The 24,103-nt window shown below is 39.2% G+C and overlaps 1 protein-coding gene across 1 annotated transcript in view; it reads right to left on the minus strand.

Annotated features, from left to right (window-relative positions):
• Positions 1 to 24,103, minus strand: part of arap2 (ArfGAP with RhoGAP domain, ankyrin repeat and PH domain 2) — a 101,853-nt gene that overhangs the window by 29,542 nt on the left and 48,208 nt on the right. Inside the window, exons 11-15 of the mRNA XM_039668814.2 lie at positions 22,424 to 22,623; positions 18,940 to 19,025; positions 18,682 to 18,864; positions 15,813 to 15,987; positions 14,141 to 14,266 (exon numbers count right to left, since the gene is read on the minus strand). Coding sequence (XP_039524748.2) covers positions 14,141 to 14,266; positions 15,813 to 15,987; positions 18,682 to 18,864; positions 18,940 to 19,025; positions 22,424 to 22,623 — 770 coding nt within the window. The remainder of the gene's footprint in view (positions 1 to 14,140; positions 14,267 to 15,812; positions 15,988 to 18,681; positions 18,865 to 18,939; positions 19,026 to 22,423; positions 22,624 to 24,103) is intronic.

A 24,103-nucleotide genomic window follows, 5' to 3' on the forward strand; every position in this document is an offset into this window, starting at 1 on the left:
GCAATAAAGTATGAAAGATGCATGAAAGATGAAAGTCTGGACTAACTTCCTTACGTAGCTATGCTTCTGTATGCTTTATGGTTCATTAGTTTTCTCATATTTCACTTATTGTGTAGAAATGTGGGGAAACAATTACATAACAACAGTTCAGCCACTTGTCATTTTACAGAAGAGACCTTTAAGGATCATTCATGGGGCAGATTATAGGGAACATACCAATATATTTTTTTATGGAGTCCAAATTATTAAAATGTAAAGATTTAGTGGATTTACTCTGCAAATTTCATATAGGGCAAAGTGTAATGATTTACAAAAGTTATTTACTCGGAGAGAAGGAGTGTATGTGTTGAGAGGAAGATTAAATTTCATTTTACCATTGGTACATAGTAGGAAGAAAAGTTTTTGTGTTTCCATACAAAGGGTGAAACTGTGGAACAACTTAAATGAGATAAGCTTCTCATTTAAGTTGTTCCGTAGTTTCACCCCTTGTATGGGGATACTCCTTTTTTGGAAATAGGCTCATTTTACAACCCCAGAGTAAAATTGTTGAGTTTTACCTTTTTTAAATCCATTCAGCCGATCTCCGGTTCTGACGGTACTACTTTTAGCATACAGTAGCTTAGCATACATCATTGAAGTGCACAAGACCATTACCACTTCTCTCAAAAAAAAAAAAATTACCAAAATGTTACCAAAACGATATTTTTCCTATTTAAAACTTGACTCTTCTATAGTTACATCGTGCACTAAGAGAGACGGAAAATGTAAAGTTGTAAAATTAGCATATTTCCAAAAAAAGTGGAGTATCCCTTTAAGGAATTTCCAAATATAAAACAATTCAGGTAAAGATTTAAAGAAATGATTTTTGAACGTTACAAAATTGATTGAAAATGAGCTGTTAAGCTGGAAATTTTGCTGCTAGACTATTGTATAAATGTATGAAGATAAATGTGTTTGTGTTTTGGAAAAAAGTGGACAATACCAAAGGAAGTAAACCAATGTGTTTGAAAGCGTCACATGCCAGAGCCGGTGTTTCGGAGATGAACCCAGTGCCTGTTCCAGAGCCGGAGGCAGAGTCAGTGCCCGTTCCAGAGCCGGAGGCAGAGGCAATGCCCGTTCCAGAGCCGGAGGCAGAGCCAGTGCCTGTTCCAGAGCTGGAGCTCATGTCGGTTCCGGACCCAGTGTTGGTGTCTGTCCTTGTGACTGTTTCTGTTCTAGTGTCTGTTCCTGAGCCAGTGTCTGTTCTTGAGCCTATGCCTGTTCCTGAGCCGGAGGCAGAGCCAGTGCCTGTTTCTGAGCCGGAGGGAGAGCCAGTGCCTGTTCCTGAGCCGGAGGGAGAACCAGTGCCTGTTCCTGAGCCGGAGGCAGAGCCAGTGCCTGTTCCTGAGCCGGAGGGAGAGCCAGTGCCTGTTCCTGAGCCGGAGGCAGAGCCAGTGCCTGTTCCAGAGCTGGAGCTCATGTCGGACCCAGTGTTTGTGTCTGTTTTTTTATGTCTGTCTTTGTGACTGTTCCCGAGCCGGTGTCTGTTCCCGAGCCGGTGTCTGGTCCTGAGAGGGCTTCACCGCCCTGGCCCCCCGAGAGGTCTGCACCGCCCTGGCCACCCGAGGGGTCTGCACCACCCTGGCCACCCGAGGGGTCTTCACCGCCCTGGCCACCCGAGGGGTCTTCACCGCCCTGGCCCCCCGAAAGGTCTGCTCCGCCCTGGCCACCCAAGGGGTCTTCACCTTCACCGCCCTGGCCACCCGAGGGGTCTTCACCGCCCTGGCCACCTGAAAGAGCTGCTCCGCCCTGGCCGACGGAGGGGTCTGCACCGCCCTGGCCACCCGAGAGGTCTTCACAGCCCTGGCCGCCCGAGGGGTCTGCATTGCCCTGGCCACCCGAGGGGTCTTCTCCGCCCTGGCCACCCGAAAGGTCTGCTCCGCCCAGGCCACCCAAGGGGTCTTCACCGCCCTGGCCACCCGAGGGGTCTTCACCGTCCTGGCCGGCCGAGGGGTATTCTCCTCCCTGGCCACCCGAAAGGTCTGCTCCGCCCTGGCCGCCCGAGGGATCTGCTCCACCCTGGCCGCCCGAGGGCTTTTCGCCGCCCTGGCCGCCCGAGGGTTCTTTGCCGCCCGATGGACTATGTGTTTAGCCTAGGCCGGCCAATGGACTATCTGTTTCACCCTGGCCTCCCAGGACTAAGCGGTCTGTCCCTTCCGTCCCGCCCTGGTCTGTCCCTCCTGTCCCGCCCTGGTCTGTCTGTCCCTCCCGTCCCGCCCTGGTCTGTTCCTCCCGTCCTGCCTAATGGAGCGTCTGGTAGCCGCTCCGTAGGGAGGGGGTAATGTCACATGCCTGTCCTGTCTTGTGTTGCACATAGGTGTTTTGTTATTTTGGGCCATGTGCTCTCGTCATTGTCTGATCCCTCCCCCTCGTTACCTGATTAGTGTTTGAGTCCTTCCACCTGTCCCCTCTTGATTTGTTCTCTTTTTAAGTCTCCTCTTGTTTGCAGTCTTTGTCGGATTGTTGTTTTGTCTCCCGTTCCCTGTGATCCTCTACATGTTCAGGTTTCATTCGTATTTATTTATCGTGTTTTTTTCCCCCTTGTGGGGTTTTGCTTTGTGTTTGTTTTGTTTTTGTAATAAATTATAATTTTTTCTGCACTTGAGTCCTCAACCCCTTTTTGTCGTTACCGTGCCGTGACAGAGAGAGGGGATGGGAATCATTAAGTGATAAACTTCATCCCACTCCTTTTCAAGCAGTTGTACATACTTTATTTACACGTTTTCATTGTATGCTTGAAATAAAAATAAATAAATAAAAAAGTAGCTTTATGTATCACTGTTCTTAAAGTCTCACTATTGTATTGCTTAAAACAACATATTTAAACCTTTTTTCCTGTGACAAATTTCTTCTTGCCTTAAAATAGCTTGAAAGTAACTCTACACTTTGCTTAATTTAATATATGTGGAGCCATAAATATGCATATTAGTCCCCGCCTCCACTCACTCACACCAGCTCAGAATACCTGATCTACTCTGTCAACTTCCCTGTAGTAAACGCTAAGTGATGGCAAGTGGAAATATTGGTTTAATTCAGCCATATGTGTTTGAAACAGAAAGTGTTTAAGAAAAATAAGAGAGAATTATACAGGTTTGTCTATAATTCGGTGTATCTCACTCCATCATGCCATCTGCCTTCTAAAAATCAGCATCCACTTTGAACAACTTAGAACGTCAGTGGATAAAGTTCAGTGGATACATAATTCACCCACTATATTGCTAAATCTACCCAATTTTTCATATTAACAGAAAAATATTCAGGATAACTTGGCTTCTCTTGAGACTTCCCTCCTTCACAGCATCGTAATGATGATTTGCTAAAGCCTGCCTACACATTGACAGGACTGGTAACATGTTTGTGACATAGAGAACAGGGGTGTTTCAAGCTGTGTTTTTGAGGCCTTTTTTGGTTAAGAAAAAAAAAATCTCAACAATGGTGTTGACTGATGAATTTGTGCAGAAATCTGCTTTGATCTGGTTTGTCTTAAAGCCTGGTTTGTCTTAAAAACAACAGACCTATAAACAAAATTAAAAATGTGACTTTCACGGCAGGTGATCTTTAACAATTCAAAGCAGATTCACAGCCACTTATTTGGTGGATTATTCCAGTTATAAGTACTTTTTGCAACAAGTTATTTTATAGTTAGCAAGTTATTTAAGGAATTTAAAATGGCTGACATTATGACTAAAGACTTTTTAAAAATGTAAACCATGCACAATCCAACAAGAAACAAGAAAAATTTAAAAGAAAAAAAAATGTAAAGGATCTAATGAAGACTTTGATATTTACATTTTACATTTATGCATTTGGCAGATGCTTTTATCCAAAGCAACTTACATTGAACTGCAAGGTACACATTTACATTCTTATCAGTTCTTGCTTTCCCTGGCAATCGAACCCATGACCTTGGCGTTGCAAGCGCCAACGCTCTAATAAATTAAATTGAAGAATAAATGCACTAATTTAAAATCACTTTTATCTAGCTTGTTATTGTTGTCTTCAAGTAATAAATAATTTCGCAGATACTTATATCCCTCCCTACTTGTACAGTTCACTTGCAACTGGTTCAGTTTATCCAGTCAACAGTTTATGAGCCCCAAGTATTGCCCATTACACCATTTTTACCTCACACAGGCCACATGCTGGGTGCAAAATAGGTTGTGACGTAAAGTATGATAGTGTTTTTTACTAAAACCAAAGCAACAAGTAACCGTTATGCAGTAACCAGGATGCATTAAAAAAAAAGGATTTAATGAAAAAAAACTTATATTTCATTATGAGAAATATCAGAAACACTGATTTCATTTTGTGAGTGTAAGAATGCCCTTAAAGAGGTGTTTGAAGATTCAACAAAAACATGAATGTTACCAAAAAGCCTTTAAATCATGTTTCACAGAAAACTGCAGTTTAAATCTCAAATATCAAAGATACATCAAGGCATGTTAAGGCTGTAATGGGGTATCAACTGTGATATCTGTTCAAGGAAAAGCCTTTTAAGTACTAAAATCCAAGAGATTCTCATGAATCTGAGAGGGCTTACATTCATCATAAATATTTAACTGAGATGTTACACTCCTTTTCTAACTATTACGTTAGTTAAGTAATACTGTGGAGCTTTATTAAAGCTCCCGTATTATGCCCCTTTTCACAAGATGTAAAATAAGTCTCCTCCAAAAGATCATTTTTTACAGCATGTTTAGATTGTCATTTTTTGGGGCTCAGAAAAACGCGCTGTTTTAGTGTGTGCCCTTTAAATGCAAATAAGCTGCTGCTGCCGGCACAGGGGGCGGAGCTTCATGAGCTCGCGCTCAGTCTCTCAGGACAATTTCATCTCGCGGAATGATGATAATATCAGAAACTCTCAGTAACGGTGTTCATTTCGAGTCGGACAATAATGCCTACAGAGTCAGAGTGCTGTATAGAGATGGAACAGGTAAAGTTTAGTAGTCCAAACGGGCCGTTAGATGTAGGCTACTTCTGTTAAATAAAATATCTCGCTTGGCATTGAACTTTGAGCTTTATAATTTTACACTCTAACAACAACATTACACACTAACTAAAGTTTGAAACATGGGATCACGAAGAACAGGACCTTTAACACTAAAATATTCACAGCATACGTCATATTCATATACATGTAATACAACTGTCATTTGTCTCGTGAAAACGCTGATGGTCTATTTCAGTGGAAAGGCTTGTGCGATGTTTCAGGAGGATTGCTATTAGGCAGAGCAGAGTATTTTAACTTTAACTGTGTTACAGGAACACACTGTTTTGTTCCTGACAATGGCTCACTTGATTCATCTACAATACTGGCACTTCTTTTATCCATTAGCTAGGGATTGTGGGGGAACACACTGTTCTGTTGGAAACATCAGCAGGTGAGAGACAGTAAATTATGGGTGAGGAGGGGTTATCCATGTGACACGCAGTGTGATATTCAACTTTTAAAGAGAAAGTACAAAACAAAATGTTGATCAGTGAGAAACTTCAGGTGACAGAGATGGTATTTGGTGACCGTTTGGCAATATCACAACACACTGAATTGGAGTGTACATGCACACGGGTCCATAGGCAGCTGGCATTTACTATCAACAACCATCCAATGCGGCTGTCTCTCTGTATCGAGTGTTGTGTAATACAATAAATTGCTGGTATTTATTTCCCTCAAACCTCTTCACCTCATCTGTTTGGACCTCTCCAGCTCAAATGCCAACGCAACAAGTGTGTGAAAACCCTCTTGTCACTGTCTTTTCATTTTCTTGTTTACAAAGCTATGGATATATTATCTATGCAACAGTCCTTCCCAGGAACCATGGAGAGAGGTGGCCTGTCATTTGTCATTATATTTGAACTTGCACTGAATGTTGGCCAGGGGTATTTGTCAGCTTAAACTTCATCAGTGTCTTTATGTGAACTGAAACCATTTATAAAATATCATTTCAACACAAGCTTCTGGTGTGGTTGCTGAGGTCAAGCCTCTTATAATTCAAAATGATATAAAGGATCTTTGATAGGCTTATCACAAAGCAAGTAGCACATTTAGATACTCTACATTTAACATGTCGTTGAATCTTGAGGAGGCTTGAAGAACCCTTGAAAAGAGTGTAAATCTCCTTTATTCAAGTTGTGTCAAGCTCATTTTCTTCAGATTTTTGTATACATCCATATGCCGTGGAGGAGATTACCTGTGATCATCCAATGTTACATGGCTAGAGAGGCCTGGGAGATGGATGTGCTCTTAAGACAATCATTCAATTAGGTAAAAATAAATAAAAGTTTTTTTTTTGGATAACACTAAATTTTTTTTCTTGGTAATATTCACATAATGCATTATAAATTCAAGCTTTAGAGAAAGTGTTTCCATTTTTTTTTAGCTTTTAGATTTTTGATCGAAAATAATCAAAACAGTTATATTGGTGAGCAAACAAAAAACAAAAAATACCAACCCCAGACTTTTGAAGAGTAGTGAATAAATGAGGCAGAGACCCCCAAAAATGGCCTCGGCTGATGAGGGACAGGCAGAGATTACAAAAACACAGGACAGGCAGAAAGTTCAAAACAGCCTTCATGGCCAATATGGGACAGGCAGGGAGTTCAAAAACGGCCTCCTTGGCCGACACGGGACAGGCACAGTGGGAGGGTGGGAATGGGCTATATGCACGCATAAGTTCCGCGTTTGACGCAAGGATGCTCGTCTATTTCCGGTTGTGGAGATTTAAGCGGAGGAGAACAGAGGAAAACGGGATTATGGCAGAGTCTTCAATATTTACTGTCCTCCCGTCTTTGAAACGAAACGTACATACGTTTAGATGTAATTTTATATATAGCTATGTTTATTTAATATAATTTTAAAAAGAAGCATAAACACAACGAGGGGTGTCTGTTTTATCTGTTTTTGTGACTAACGTTTCTTTATTATAACCTTGGAGTATAAAATTCAATATGAATTCTCGGTATTGCATTGGACTCTACGATCGGCGGAAGTTATCGAGCATCCTTAATCCTTCACCGGAAAAACCGCTGTGCATAGAGCCCATTGACCAACGAAAAAGGCATAGTGCTAATCTGTCATACTCGTCATTATTAATATTGGGGTTTAGAGTCAAGCACACTGACATCAGCCCTGGTACTTTGGGCTTGGACTTCAATCCAAGCCCTAATACTCTATAAGAACCACCACAGGAATAGACACAAGGACTGGCTCACACACCTGGTGAGACTGGCCCTTTTTCTCTTTTTTTTAGCTACCTCTTATGTATGATATAACCACTAGTTAATGAAACCTCACATATACCATGTTTGGTATCTATGAATTGCTATTTTAAGGATCTGAACAATCATTTGTGTTAAATGTTGATACATATGCAACAAAATGATATTACAAAATAAGATTCTTTAATAGCTTCCCCATCAACACCCAATACAGTTACATATGCAAAAAACACCATGACCAAAACACCACTCAAAGACAAAGGCTCATAAACTTTCTCTCCGAAAGTTTAAGTTACCATTCGCTCACTGACCCTCTGGAGGTGTGGCCTTCACAGAAGTTTACAGTAAGGGCACTGTCGGAGTGACATCCAGTCTGACCACAGGAAATTTCCCTGGTACGCAGCCGCACAGCCGGAATGGCCTCAAGTTATAACTATCGTAACTTCCTCGACAATTGTTGAGTCAGGCTAACATCGCAAGTTCATCATCATTTCTTCGTTCAATGTGGAAGAAATATCGATTGCAATTTGTTGACTTTGACCATTGACTTACTAAACCATCAAAGCTTTCTCCTGAGACTTAATCAGGACGCTCGTTTAAACGGAGAAGATATTTCAAGCATTGTACATTTAACTAACTAAACAAGAGGTCAAGTATAAGCTGTAAACAAGGTGCTGATAGTTTCATTCAGATGGTTAAATGACTTTTTCATAGCTTAATTCCCTTATTTCTGTTTCCAGTTTCATTCACTTTCACTTTCCTTTTTACCCATGTTTGCGTGATTGTGTATATGTGTTTGTTTAGATTAGTTATGCATTCGTGATTCACACTTATTCAAATGAACCGCACCAACAGAGCAATTGCAAAAGAGCAAAAGAGTTCGTTTTAATTAAACCAAAAATGCCAAGCGTGAAAACACCCTCAAAGTCCAACTAGAACACAGGCAAGACATGACAATATATCAACTATAAAAGTCGGATTACGGAATAATTAGACACTAAAAAAACTATATAAAATTAGGCCTATTTCAAACCACACACCTAAGGGAAGCAACAGTCTAACTACAACAGCAGGTTTATATTGGGCTTTCACATTTTTGTTTTCTGTTGCGTAACCTGCTCTATACTGAAAAAAGATATGTTTGTGCTACTGTATTGTAATCAGGAGTTGGCCATTAAGATTTATTACTAACATGATGAAAAACGTAACATGAGAAGTGGGATCACATTCACAACCAGATGGTAATTAATCTGGTTTTAAACTGATTTAATTTGTGTATAGCTCTAGTTTGGAGTTTAGATTCAGACAAAAACAGGAAGTAATAACCACAATAATTGTGCAGTGTGAAAAAAAGCTATGTGTAAAACTGTTGACACGTATCAGAAAAGAACATCTAAAAGGTCAAATCATTTATTTATAATGTGTAAAGTGAGTAAAGTGACTCATATTCATGTGAGTTTGGAGTCTGGACCCAGTATAGCACAGTTCAGATGATTAGTCATCAATAGACGTGCCTAAAAATAATCACGTTTTATCATTTACACAGGCGGAAACCTCACGGGGGACTTCTTTCATTTGCGGACGTTGTTTGCGATGAAAGGGTTGCGACATTGATCCAAATGAAAGAAATGAATAAGCCTCGATTGAGAAGTTGTCCCGGCTCTGAGACACACAGCTACCAGCAGTGACAGGCAATGGGAGCTTGTTTTAGATGCATTATACCCTTTAGAGGATGGGGCGTTTCACAAGTACACGCACACACAGAGGAATACCGCTGCATGATTTATAAAGGGGCAGATGTGGTTGTTTTCTCCACTTCCCCTAAAAGCACGCTTCCTCTGTGGGTGTCAGCGGAAACTTGGTGAAGACACACAGAAAAACACTCTCGCACAACATGCGCACACACATTAGGGCTGGGAAAAATTCTGAATTTAAAAATGTGCGTTCAGTTTACGAGTGTGAATTTGAATTGAATTGGCGACATCTCATAGGATGTGGAACTGGAACTGATATGAAAGGAAGAGTTTACTGAACTGAAATTCAAATTTCATCCAACACAACAAGAACAGATACAGTCGTGCTCAGAATTAATCATACCCCTGGTAAATATGATCAAAACTGGCTGTAAAAAATTAAATCTGTATCGTTTATCCTTTTGATCTTTCATTCAAACAATTGCCAAAAATTTAACCTTCAATTTAAGGAAAGGAATGGAATGTGTGTGTGTTTGGGGGGGTGGGGGGGATCTCATTATGAAATAATTTTTTTTCCGCCAAAACACGTTGGCCACAATTATTGGCACCCTTTTATTAAATACTTTTTGCAAATCTTCTTTTGCAAGAGTTTTCTCCTATAATGCCTGATGAGTTTGAACACCTGACAAAAGATCAGACACCATTCCTCCATACAGAATCTCTCCAGATCCTGCAGATCCCCAGACCCATGTTGGTGCTTCTTCTCTTCAGTTCACTCCACTCATCAGATCAGGGAACTAATAGGGTCATGGCAGAAGAAGCTTAATTTTGTGCTCCGTAAGAACATGTTTATGTTGATTTTGATGTTTGTTTTGGATCATTGTCCTGATGGAAGATCCAATTTAAGGTTAGATTTGAAATGAAAGATCAAAAGGATAAATGATGCAGATTTATTTTTTTAAAGCCAGTTTTGATCATATTTTCCAGGGGTGCCATTAATTCTGAGCATGACTAAGTCAGGAGTTCTGTTTCAGGTTTCCAGCATAATTCATGTTTTTTTGGCTCCAATTTGGAGAGAAAAAAGTTAGAGCATAAAAATAAATCTCCCACCATTGTCCATAAAATTTAAGTTAATGAATTAAAATATAGTGAATTATATCCATTAAATATATGTATATATATATATATATATATATATATATATATGTAGCATTTCCAACATTGATTATGTAAATAATGCAATCTGTTTCTGGCCATGATTTGATAAAAAACTTGTTTATGGATATTTCATGAAAAGCATGTAGGGAACATCACATTCCACATCGAAAAAGTGGAGAATAGTTTGTTACATTTCAAGTGGATCTGGGTGGACTAGCACAAGCAAATGTCCAACACAATTAGATAAGGATGCTAGGACAACTGACAGTCACCTCAAGCACAGGAAAGACAGGACACCTCACTGCACCTAACCTAAGACTAATCCCTAAGGTTTAAGCCGACTGCCATAACCATTAGGGCTTTTTGAATGCATTCTTATTTTTGGAAACCTTAAGATTGATGCAAACTACACGCATTCATTTCATACTTATTAGAGAAATAAGTATTCTCAGTGACAGCTTTTGCAGTGCAACATACTCAAATTCAGCTGTAAATGTACAAATGAATGCTTGACAGTTCAATCTTTTCCCATTTGTTTAGAACATTGCCAAAGGTATTATGGTGGTGGTTTGGAAAGTGAGAAATGCATTGGCAAAAATGTGTAGACACTTTAAAGACTTCTAACAGTGTGCTTTCTGTGCTTTTCTGCTTACACTGAGTGCCCCCCGCTGATGTCAGCAGCCTATCCTTTCAACAGACACTCCTTTTGTTCTGAGTCTCTGGATCATCCAGTGAGACATTAACAGATACACTAATGTTTTGAGTCTCAGTCCTGTAAGCGGAGAGACAGAAACAGATCAACCAGTTCTGAGTCTCCGGCCTGTGAAGGGAGAGACAGAAACAGATTCCATACTCTGAGTCTACGTCTACACCTTGTGATGCAGCAACAGATACGACCACATTCTGAGCCTCCAGTCTGGAGGAAAGAGACATTAACAAACACTACTTTCAAAGACTTCATCCTGCAAGACAGTAACAACAGCACAGACTCCTGAGTCTCCATGCAAGAGAGACGAAAGCAGATTGACCAAGTTCTCTGGCCCATAGAAGCAGAAGACATACTGACACTATTGCAACAAGGTTAAGCTCCGGCCAGTTTCACTCCAAGGTACTTTCGTCTGTGTGTTCCAGATTGTTAAGTAACTTCAGCACCCACATCAGGGCCTCATCTGCATGCCATGTTCCAAATAAATCCTTCAAATTGCTCAATGACAAACTATATATTGTACTGTATATACCTCTGTAAGTACACAAGAAAAAAAAAACAGGACACTACTATGAACAGAAACAGAGGAGAGAGATGAACACAATGAATTGTGAACATTACATGATTGAAACATTGACATTTTAATCCACAATCAGAGGTTCTGATATGCATGTTTTCTGATCATCCCTTACATTCAGTTTTATGGAACTAAAAGCAGGGACACTACTAACTCAACTATATTTTTTTCTATAGCGTCACAGTTTCTCAAAGTGCCAGAAAAATACAGCTCAGATTAAATTATAAATACAAATCATTGCATAGTGAGCTATTTAAAATGTTATTGCCCCCTAATGTAGGTTCAGTGTAGCTGGCTACTTTTTGTTAGTAGCGAGTAGTGTCTCCTTCTGTTATAATAAAAGTGCACACAAAAATGTTTCAACGATTTAAGTGAAGTCACTGCAACAACCGGACTTCAGCGAATCTAGTAGACCGTGCTTTTATTAAAATCCCCAAGACGAAACCATAAATTATTGACATTAGGTTTTATATAGAGCGTTTTAGACCATTAGTGTGAAAGGTTTTAAGGCAACCTCAGTGACATAGCATTTTTTTTAATAGTCCTTTTTTGGCACAAGCAACATTTTCTCGTTGATTAAACAAGTTTAAATGCACTGTGCAAGATTCAGTAGTATTTCAGAAGCGACTCGGATGTAAAACTATTTTATACAATGTTGCCTTAAGAAAGCAAAACCACTAAACAATAAAAGTATGCCTCCAGCTATAATTGTTTATTGGTTATGCTCTCTTAAGGAAACTAGCAAACCAATGATTCTCTAAATCAGCAGAAATCAGACACAAAAACTAATTTTGACTATCTGCACCCCACTGTTTCCAAGCAGACCAGAATCAAAAGATGTATCTATATTTTTGAAGATAAGTGAGATGTTTTCCTGAAGAGTCAGGAGAGCAATGCTTGCCTGTGCAAAAGTCACTGCCACTATGCTTGTGTGTTGTGGGTTGCCAGTGTTATCTAAAATGTTGCGATGTGGTTGTTAGAGTGGTACTAGGTGGTAGATTACTGGCCAGTCCCACATCACAATGATATTCTGGTGTCAAGCATGGTTCATGTCCCTCCTCCAACCAATGCTACAAGATTTTTGCTTTATCACTACCATGTGAAAATGTAGGTTTAATCACTTTGAAAAGTAATATCACACCTCTGCTCAACAAGCATGCATGATTTGATGGGTCATTCAACATGCAGGATACATTACTTGCTAAATGTTAAATACTAAAAGGATAAAAGATTTGAGTAGCTCAAATCCTCCTCAACCCTAAGTTTGAGCAACAATAGTGGTTCTTGTCTAAAAAAAAAAAAATACAAAAAATACACAAAAAAAACCATTGTGTCGACAAGTCAAACCACAAACGACGTTCATACAGTTCAGCTCACTTGGCACGTCATTCATGGTTCGACTTGTCGAGACTGTTTTCCAAAGATGGCTCCGCCTCTATACACGAAGTGGACTGTCTTTATAAAATATCTTCTTATTAAACGGTCTGTAGTCTTACAAAGTTCTCAATGCTTCGTTTTGCATGTAGGGACCCTCATTATGTTACTGTGGGGCTATTTTGAGCCTTGTTAGTGGTATAAACTAGCGATTTCTTTTTACTTAATATATGCCCCCATATACAGTACTAGCGTATACGCTAAACAGTTTTTTAGAGATAAAACTCTTTACATTAGATTATCATGAAAGCAAATTCAGAGAACGGTCGACTAGGTACCAAAGTGTAATTAGACCAAAGGTTCATTTTGCGCCGGAGTTCTCCTTTATGTAGGACTTAGTGTTGTAAGTTCATAATTTCTTGAATTGTATTTTAAATATGGTTAAATTATGGTTGCTGCAGAAAGTACTAACAATAATTTATGGTAAAATAAACTGAATTAAAAATATTTTAGTATTTTTACACAAGGGAATGTATTATCTATACATCTTAAGCATCTGTGGTTTATACAATAGGTTTCTCCAAAAAAAAAAAAAGTGTGATTTTTCACTGTACTACTGGCATTTCAGAAAAGTTTTCAGATTCCCATCCACTTTGCTAAAGTTTCTTTTGTGCAAAGAGTAATGAGGCATCTGTTTGTTATCATAACAGACGTTCTTTAAACTTTCAAACAGTCATCACATTTACTTTTAAGATACTTAGAACTGCATTAAACCATTTTCAACTATCAGAGTCTAATTCTAAAACACAGCTTGCTTATTTCCAGTGCTCATAAACACACACACACAGTGGTATCGTGGAAAACAGGCAGAGGACCAAAGCGGGCTACACAGCTTGAGACAGATGTCCCTCGGGACACAAGATAGAGACGCTCTGAAAAAGAAAGAAGAGGGGGAAAAAAACAAGCTCCTACAGTGGAACATGCGCTCCAGATGCTTGTGTTCCTCCACCAAGAGTCCAGCTTAATGTAGGGCCCTTTACCGGCCCCGTCCCTAGAGAGAACTCCTGTCTAACCACCAGCGGCCCTCTCCAGATGTTTGGAGGCGCACAAAGAGACACAATGGGTGTCGGAGAGACGATGGGGAAACATACTTGAAAGAACAACATCTTTGGGGGGGATTTAGTGAGGAAAAAGAAGGATGGTTTACTCAAGTGTAGGGGCGATAATACTATTGCACAAATACGGTGCAAACATTTCCAGCAATGGGTGAGGATAAACAGGAAGTGTGGATGAATAATCATATCTAATTATTTGGATGAATGAATAAATTAGGAGGTGGGCATTTGGATGGATGAAAGCAAGGACAGGCGGACTCACCGGGTCTTCCTTTCCTATCCAGAGTGCCCTTGCCGGCGTTCAGAGAGCAGTACAGAAAGCCATCCATAAAAGAAGGAACATCAGCCGTAAAACCGCTGTCAAGTACTGCTTCCAGCTTAGGAAAATCTATACAGAGAGAGAAAGAAACAGAGAGATTAAAAAGAAAAAAGAAGAACAGATGATTAGGAATAATCCTATAATGTGGTGAGGACGAGAAATGCTGTTTAAATGGAGATCAGTCGCATTATATGCAAAACTCAGCTCGCTATTCCTGCTTCTTTCAAGTGAAATTCAAAGTTTTTAAAAACTATTTCTGTCAGAAGCATCTTCATAATCAGTCAGTCTTCATCCAAGGTGTGAAATGGCTTTTAACAGCTAAATTTCATCCATTTTAATACATCTCTTTCTCATTTTCCAAGGTTATTTGTTTAAGGCTTGTAAAACTTCCATCCAAACATTGAAGCTCAAGGTTAGAAGTTTCGACTCTGCTCCCCTTTTGCCACTCTAACTCTTCATCTGCTCTTCCCATTTACCTCCTTCACCTTTTACACCTTTTGCTGCATACTACTTTATCACGTTCTGATTCAATTAGCCACCATGCTCAGGTTCAATTTTCTTCGGGAAGGCCGGCAGTACCGACAAGAATTTAATCACGCACTTCCAGTCGCCAACATGAAAAAAGTTCAAATAACTTTAATTGAAAAGCCTTTTAATTGAGGGCTCTTTCCATCCACCCATCTCTTCCCTCCAGCTACTGATACTTCTCTGTTCGAACGAGGAGGATTAAAAGTGTTAATGAGATGGAAGAAAGTCTCTGCGCACAGGCCTCAACCATGCAAAATGAAAACCTGCATAAGTGTATTATTCAAATGTATGTGAATGTGCATTTTCCATTGGACTGTAATAGTCTGAGAGAAACAAAATAACTTGTTGCAAGTTGAATGTGCGTGCATGTGTTCAAGATGATGATTTGAATTATCCGACTGAGAATCACATTTACAAGCCATTAAGTTAATGAGGCCACATCTCCGCACAGATTTAGAGGTTACACAAATGTTGTCCTGCTGTTGTTACGATGTTAGTAAGCTTAACAAAACATTGGCAGAACACTGTAAAACATTTGTGGCTGTGCTGATTGGAGGATTGCTTAATTAGGATCGTTGGCACACTTCCTGTAAAAGCCCCAAATGAGCAATTTAATGACACACACACACACACACACACAATCTACAGCTAATTATAGACATGTTCAGGGGCAATGTCGTCTTGTGGTTGAGGTGTGTGTGTGAGTTTGTCTGTCTGTGTGTGTGTGTTAAAGTCCTCCAATAGCATGAGTGAAATACCAATTGTGATGAAAATTTGACTGCGAGTACCAGTTAGAATTAACTAAGTCAGTACAGACGGTGTGTATTTAAATGCAAAGCAGGAATCCAATAAAACTTTGCTTTAAAGTACATTGTTATTAATGATCTACACTACCGTTCAAAAGTATCAGGTCAGTAAGATTTGAATTCAATTCAATTAATACTTGTATTCAGCAAGGATGCATTGATTTGAAGTAACAAACAAGGACACAGACCCCAAACTAAAATGTGGACGCACATATTTCACAGGATTTTGCAAAAGACAGTGCTCTGAACATGTCATGATGAAGTGACACACAAACACACACCTGAGAGCTTGTTGTGGTAAAGGAACTCCATCTGCAGCCTCTGGTTTGCTTTTTGAGCCAGTAGATATGGAGTGGAGTACTCAGGGTCGCCCGTCGCACACATCACATCCGCCCCACTGAAAACAAGGGCCATGGTCTGCAGGACATCAGGGTGAACCACAGCAGCACACAGGGCCTTCACACACACATGGGAGCAGAACAAATCACAACTGAGCATCAGTGATCTGAAGAGCACAGCTGCACTGTTAGGCGCGTGACAAAGACTACACTGAAACTGACAGGACATGATGAATTAACTAACAACATTGTCAAAAGTACCACTCCTTTGCGGCTATGAGAGAGGAACATTTGTTGTGTGCTGTTTTACTTGGAATCCTGGTATGGAAAAATATTGACAGGAAACGGGGCATCCAAAGAAAGAATGAAGTCAGTCCAATTAAAAAGAGATGGAGGGAGAAAGAGTCAATAAATACAATAGTGTGTGTCTCTGAGAGAGAGAGAGAGAGAGAGAGAGAGAGAGAGAGAGAGAGAGAGAGAGAGAGAGAGAGAGAGAGAGAGAGAGAGAGAGAGAGAGAGAGGGAGTTGGCAGGAGTAATTCAGTCGATCACTGCTTTCATCTAAAACAGTACGATCTAGCCAAGCTATCGATCCCCCTCAAACAAGCTAGATCCACTAGAGAACAAGGACACTGAGACAGTAAACCACACACATACACATTCATGGATACCTAATAATAACATAATAAGAAATGTTTCTTGAGCAGCAAATCAGCATTTTAAAATGATTTCTGAAGGATCCTGTGACACTGAATACTGGAGAAATGGCTGCTGAAAATTCAGCTTTGCCATCAGTACAGTATGCTATAAGCATAACAATTTGAGTGAAAAGATGAACTGATCTCTTACATGTTCTCTAGGTCACATTTGCTGAAGAGGCTTTCTCTGGCACTGATTCTAATCTGTGTTGTGGACTATAATCAAATGTATACTGTATGTACGTATACTGTATATGAATGAATGAGAACACAAACATCATTTTTTTTCAACATTATTTTTTTTAGTTTTCTTTCATACTGAATAAACTATATTTTCCATCTGCTAAATCTGACCTTCACACAAACCTTTCTGCATGTAACATGTTTATTACCCTATTAATTAGTATGCTTATTGGGACATTTAACTTGCTACCAACAATGTGGTGATTCAGGTTTTTATTTTATTTTTTAGTAGGCCAAACCCAACCCACAAAGAACTTTTTTGGAATTGTTGCTATATCTCATGAACTCAAAACCACTGCCTGTCAGGACGGCTCTACTGCTTGAAACTTCAGGATGAACAAAAGTATCAGAAAAGAACTAAAATAAAAAGTTAAAAGACATATATCACATCAGGGCTTAAACAAAAACTTTTGAGTACAGGGAGGATTTTTCTGGAACACTTTGCTTGTGTCTGTCCCAGACGTACCCTTCCATTTATAATCTAATCTCACCTCTGTATGTACCGTCACTATATTCTTTATCTCCTTCTCTTTGTCTCTCTCTGACACACACGCAATCATATAACTTTTTCAGAAGAACCCCTGAAAACTCCTCAGTGCTGCTCTCATATCTCACACACACCTAATCCACAGCTCCAATCCTCTCTCCCCTTCTCGTTTCCTCTCTTTTGCCCCCCTCAATGGAAAACAAAAGCAGGCTTGATCTGTGTTACTGCTGACGGTGAGGAAAAACAGCATCTTTTGGCTTAGGAAAGAATAATGCGGACAAACTCAGTAGGAACAATAAACACACACACACAACATTATGATGAATTATGCACAGGAAATCCTGTTAACTCATAACACATCCATTATCATCTGTTCAATTTCTTTAACGTCCTGTTGTCAAAAATGTTTGTTTTCCGAATGTAATTTTAAAGAACTTGCATTGAATTTGCAGTATTTTGCGCTAAAAGATTCAAAGTAGAATCTTATCATGGTTAACATATCCCTGGCAACCTTTTCTGAAAATTGGTGAGAGCCAGTTACCATGGTAACCTTAATTTACACCTGGGCTACCAGGTGAACCAGAGCAACAACAGATGTACACACACACACATTAGGGTTGGGCCGATGGTCGTGATGGCTGACAGACATCATGATGTTTATCATGTGTCTCTAAAAATGAACTAAATATTAACAAACTTGCCTACCATGTCAAGACCTTCTATCTTCTATTCTGATTCTCGAATATGTGTAAGTGAGTTTGTTTTGTCATTTAAAAAAAATTATAAATTATCTTGATCTGTAACATGAGATGGGCACCATGTTTGGGCCACAGTTCAGAGATTCCTGTCTGTTGGATTTATTACAGCGTGTGAATTCATCAGTTTCTCCCGAAATACATGAAAGTAAGTGGCCGGTGAACTGGGAGAAAAATAGAGTTGACTTTATAGTTATTTACACTGTGTCTCTCTGATATGAATAAAAACCGTCGTCAAATATATTTAAATGAGTCAGTCTTTGGCTCAGCGCCAGCCATAGTGCGAAAGTTTGAATCTAGCAGTTATGTTACGTCACTGTACATTTGCTCCTAGTGCTAAGCTGCGGCATAGCGTGCCGAAATCGAAATTGCTGATGAGATGTAGAGGAAAATACGTAGTGAAAATGACAATATTACGAAAATAGCTCCCCCTCCCTTCCGATGTCATCGTCCATCGCGATGGTTCACTGTAGACATCGTCTGATGCCAAATTGGTAGACATCGCCCAACCCTAACACACATGCACAAAACCACCAACATCTCGAGGACTAATAGGCCTTTTAATGAGGTAGAAAAAAATAACACCAAGTCAAAGGGCCAAAGTTAGTGCACAAACTCTCTCACACAAACCTTGTTGAGTTCCTCCTGACTGTTTAGACCTTCCAGAACTTTCTTGTACTTCCTCTTTTTGTACTTCCTGCTAATAAAGGATGCGTGCTGCTCCGTCGATGACTGCTTGCAAAGCTCATTCTCTGGGGGAATATTTGCTGCCCAGAAGCTGTTCGAATTTTTATTCCCAACCTCTATAAAAAGCTAAAAAGACGAACAGGAAGTCAGGGAAAAATATATTGCACGGTAAAATAATTAACTGCCATTAAAGATCTGTACCTCAATGAGCTCGTTGGTCCATATGCTGCTGTCTAGCTTCATACTGCGGACCTTCGAGATGCCAGGACCCAGGTGTCGATGCTCACCTGGAAACAGACATAGATCTGAACAATTCACATCTAAAACAAACTATGTTTTCATGAAATGGAATATCAAAATCTCTTTAATATTTACACATGTAAGAGGTTACTCTACACTAACACATACAGTACTCCCGTTTTGTTTTCCACGTTTCTGAAATGCCATAATTCATAATCAGCCCATTCGTGACAACACGATTTTCCTTTAAGTGTCCCTCAGCATACATATGTAAATAAAGAAGTGTGTGCTGAACAACTTATGTCTTTTCATTAATCACACAATCAATACTGCTGTTGAGTCAAGATTATTGGAAACAATCAAACTATTGGAAAAGCATAGCTAAAGTTTATTTTTAAAGACTTGCCTGAGTGATTGAACGAGTATGTTTTCGTTTGTTTGTCTCATTTCACAAGGGACACTTTTCTTAACTACGTTCAACATGCTGCTGGTTTTTCAAAATATCTCGAATTGAAAGCAATGACAGTGCCAAGTATTTTGGCCTCAGAGGCAATCATCGTGGCCGCATTGTTTCATTTTAATTTGACTCGGGGCTAAAGAATTTACAGGCACACATGTCAAAACGTACGTCACACATGCTGTGGAGGAGTGTGTGAGGATGTGGTGTTGTTGTGAACTTGTTCGTCTAAAGTATAGGAAACTCAGAAGCGAAGACCAGAAGGCTTGGGTGTATCTTTTTAAGCAGGATTCTTTATTGCTGTAGTCTGCTTCGTCCAAAAATCTCAGCCAAATCTGCCTAAGGCAGTATACATTGTAGTTGATATACCTTTCGAGGGGGGGGGGAGTTACGTAGAGGTGGAAACAAAGCACGAGAACTGGAAGGACAGCAGGACTTCTCGTACTGAGACAAGAACTCCAAGACAAATGGTGACAGAGAGATCAGGACAATCACGATTATCCCGCTGGGAACCCCTACCGTTTCCTGATCTCATCATTTATGCTCAATATAAAATCCTTTTGTATTGGAATATAAATTAAAAGTTTAAATAAATGTGTAATCCTACAGTGTGATGGAGTTTGCCAATTGCAGCAGTGGTCGTTAACTCGTGTTTCGTCCATTGAAATAAAGTGTTTGGGAGGGAGATCTTTACAAATATTTAAACGTTTTTGTTAGCCAACTTCATAAGCTAACCTCCAGAAATATAATATAAAGATATGAAAGTGCATTTCATAGCCCCTTAAATTAAATGGTTAATTACAGTATGTAAATTGAGCATCTACAGACGCTAAAACTTCTTGTTAACTTAACCTGTACTGCTTAACCTTAAATAAATAAGTATGAATTCACACTAAATGGTATAAAGCAACGACTAGTATGACACAAATACAGACAGAGTCACACTCATTATAAATTTCATCGTATCCGTTCCAGGCACTCTTTTCTCCAGCCTGCCACAGCTATAATTGCAAATGAAAGGCGCGAAAAAGCCATTAATTGCTAATGAATCATAAGTAATTAATTGTGTTTGTTGGTCTGCTCTACGCATATATTTTGCTGAACTCCAGGCACTGTCGTAGTTGTTGTTTATGCAAGAAACAGATGAATTAAACATGGCAGAAAGAAACACATATTTGAATATGGAGTGTGTGATTTTCCGGCATAATTAGCAACATTTTAGAGTACCAGTTTGCCATCAAAGATCATTAGAGCCGCCTGAGAACCGACGGGACTAAAGATGCTTTGTGTAGGTGTTAGTGTGTGTGTGTGTGTGTGTGTGTGTGTGTATTAGGAAACTCGCTAAGGGTTTTATAGTGCCATCTAAAAAAAAGTTCTGAGACTTGAATCGTTTGCGTCAACATAATCTTATTAAAAGCATCAAAAGAGAATACAAACCATCAGAAAGGTGGAGACATTTCTGTTTCTTTATTTGAAACAATTAAAAAGAAAGGAAGAGAGGGAAATGTGTATACCGAGAGTTTCCATGGTAACCGCAGTCTAACTTGTGAAATGTCTCCAATCACAGAGTTCGATTTTAAGAGCTTATAGTAATGACACGTGTAAAGACACAGACAAACCTGTGTGTTAGAGGATGAGAGATGGGGTTAAAAAAAAAAGACAGAAGTGAATGAGAAGGAAAAAAGTGGCGTTAACGCTAGATAAGTATTATAAATGTGAAGATGGATCATGAAAAAGAGAAATCACTTCACCTGTCTCTCTCTTTCACACTCTCTGTCTCTGACCAAAGACAATTTGCTCTCATTTAATCGTTAGCCGTTCATTATATTCCCAGTATAGCACTTTCGCTCGCCTAATTGTCGGTGGAAAAAGCGGAGCTAATTAAAGTGTGCCATAGATTCAATGAAGGCTGTGGTGCACATTTAGGGAAAGCGTCTCCCAACTCGATGGCTTATAGCAGCCATTTGCACACGTTCAGCCAGTGTTTCCTCCTATATCGTGACCTAGTGCAACATTAAATGACTGCGCATCTGAAATAATGAGTTAATGTATGGTGTCAGAGGGTGGTCAGAATATTCTAAGCAAAGGGAATTATATCAGCAAAAGGAGCCGAGGAACAAAGGAGAGATGGAGTAAGATTGAGATTAAATATATTCAGTGGATAAGGCAAGTACCTTACTATACAAAAAAGGGCAAAAAAATACTTTGAAGAACATTTAGTCTGTGTCTCTAAAGTACAACTAAATATTTAAGTAATTTTCTATGATGTAACACTATTTTTTCTAAATCACACGTTTACAGTGACAATTAATTTGTATGGTCACAAACAATGAGAAGATATTTAATATTTACAGTACTGTTAAACTAGCGTTCAAAAGTCTGGGGTCAGTAAGACTTTCAAAGAAGTCTCTCAAGTGACAAATAGAGCAAAACAGTCATTGTGAAATATTATTACAATTTAAAATAAAATAACTTAATATATTATAAAATGTAATCTATTCCTGTTATCAAAGCTGCTTTCAGCATCACTACTCCAGTCTACAGTGTCACATGATCATTCAGACATTATTCTAATAGGCTGATTGGCGCTCAATATTATTATTCTTTTTTTCTTTTGTGGGAACTGTGAATAGAAAAAAAGTAATTAAAATATGAATATTTTTGGTAACAATTTCAAAGTCTTTACTGTTCAGTTCAGTGCCTTGGCTGAATATAATTGCTGAATATAAGCAATTATTTAATTGCAACAAAAAAAAATGCATTTTAACGGTAGTGTATATGGAGTGAAATTTTTGGACCAATTTTACAATGGATTTTCAGAGTGGGTGGAACTACACAGTGCAATACTTCAGAAATAGAAACCAAGTGAACTTTAATGCTTTTACTGCATGTGTGTGTTTGTGTGTGGTTAATGCATTGTGTGTTTCATGTTCCATTTTTCTTGTTTTTGTTCTTGATCTTTTCTTTGTGTTCATAATTGCTTCTCACCAGCACAATTCTTGCAGATGACCACACACAGGTTGATGGAGGCCCATTCCGGCTCAGGTGCTTGACAATCGGCACACTTTCTGTTGGACTCGTTGAACCAAACCTTCTCCAGTACCTCGTAATTGCACAACGTTTCTACGATGGACTCCTGAACTGCCTCTATCCACTCCTCTCGCTCACGCTCCGACTCCACTGTGAAACTGACACAAATGAAACAAAATTCTCACATATAATTTATCAGGTTGATTACACATTCAGTATTACAGTACATTATTTAAAGTCCCCCTGTAGGGAAAATTAAGTTTTTAAATGTTCTTTCTATGTCTATGTGGTGTTTTTAATATGCTTTAAAGGGTTAGTTCACCCAAAAATGAAAATTCTGTCAGTATTTACTCACCCTCATGTTGTTCCAACCCCGTAAGACCTTCGTTCATCTTCGGAACACAAATTAAGATATTTAAGATATTAAGATCGCTCCTGCATACAGTCCATAGGCTTCTTGAGGGACTGGCTCTTGCTGTCCCCGAAAAGTCATTAAAGACATGGTTAAAATAGTCCAAGTGACTACAGGGGCTCAATCTTAAGTTTATCAAACGACGAGAACACTTTTGTGCGCAAAAAAACAACAAAAATAACGACTTTATTTCAACTATTCACTTCCTTCTCCATGAGCCTGTAAGTCAGTTAACGTAGTGTGATTGCGTAGAGCTACGTCACACGTAGGCTCACTATTGGCCGACGCTGGTCATGTGTGTGTGATGCGTGTGACGTAAAATAACAGAAGCTTACGCTATTAAACTAGTAACCTGACTCGAGGCAGAGGGAGAAATAAACGAATAGTTGAAATAAAGTCGTTATTTTTGTTGTTTTTTTGCGCACAAAAGTGTTCTCGTCGTTTGATAAACTTAAGATTGAGCCCCTGTAGTCACTTGGACTATTTTAACGATGTCTTTAATGACTTTTCGAGGACAGCAAGAGCCAGTCCCTCAAGAAGCCTATGGACTGTATGCAGGAGCGATCTTAATATCTTAAATATCTTAATTTGTGTTCCGAAGATGAACGAAGGTCTTACGGGGTTGGAACAACATGAGGGTGAGTAAATACTGACAGAATTTTCATTTTTGGGTGAACTAACCCTTTAAGACAAGCCATGTCCAAATTCATTAGTCAACACCATTGCTGAATATTTTCTCCTTAAAGCTGCAGTTTACCAAAGACCGTCTCAAAAACGTAGTTTGAAATCGCCCCTGTTCTCTATGTCACAAACATGTCGAAACCAATCCTGTCAAAGTGTGGGCGGGATTTAGCATTTCATCATTACTATGCTGAGAAGCAATGTTATCTTGATATATTTATCTTACTGGTTTGAAAAATCGGGTAATATTTCGCAATATAGTAAATTACGCATATGATGTATATTAAAACTATATATGATGAACTATATGCCTTTCTCCAATGACTTTCAAAGTTGTTCAAAATGTTTCTAAAAATACTGTCCGACTCTGAGATGGTGAATGGGTAACATTAGCAACACATTATTAGCTGTTTGATAACGTAGTCAAACCAAATGATAGCCATATCAATCACCATTATGTGGCGGACATGAAGAGCAATGCCGTTTACCGGGTGAGTGGAGGCGGGGACTAATATGCATATCCATGTATCCGTAAATACTAAATG

Source organism: Pimephales promelas, chromosome 1 (genome assembly GCF_988280905.1).
Source record: "Pimephales promelas chromosome 1, fPimPro1.hap1.1, whole genome shotgun sequence".
Classification (NCBI taxonomy): Eukaryota; Metazoa; Chordata; class Actinopteri; order Cypriniformes; family Leuciscidae; genus Pimephales; species Pimephales promelas.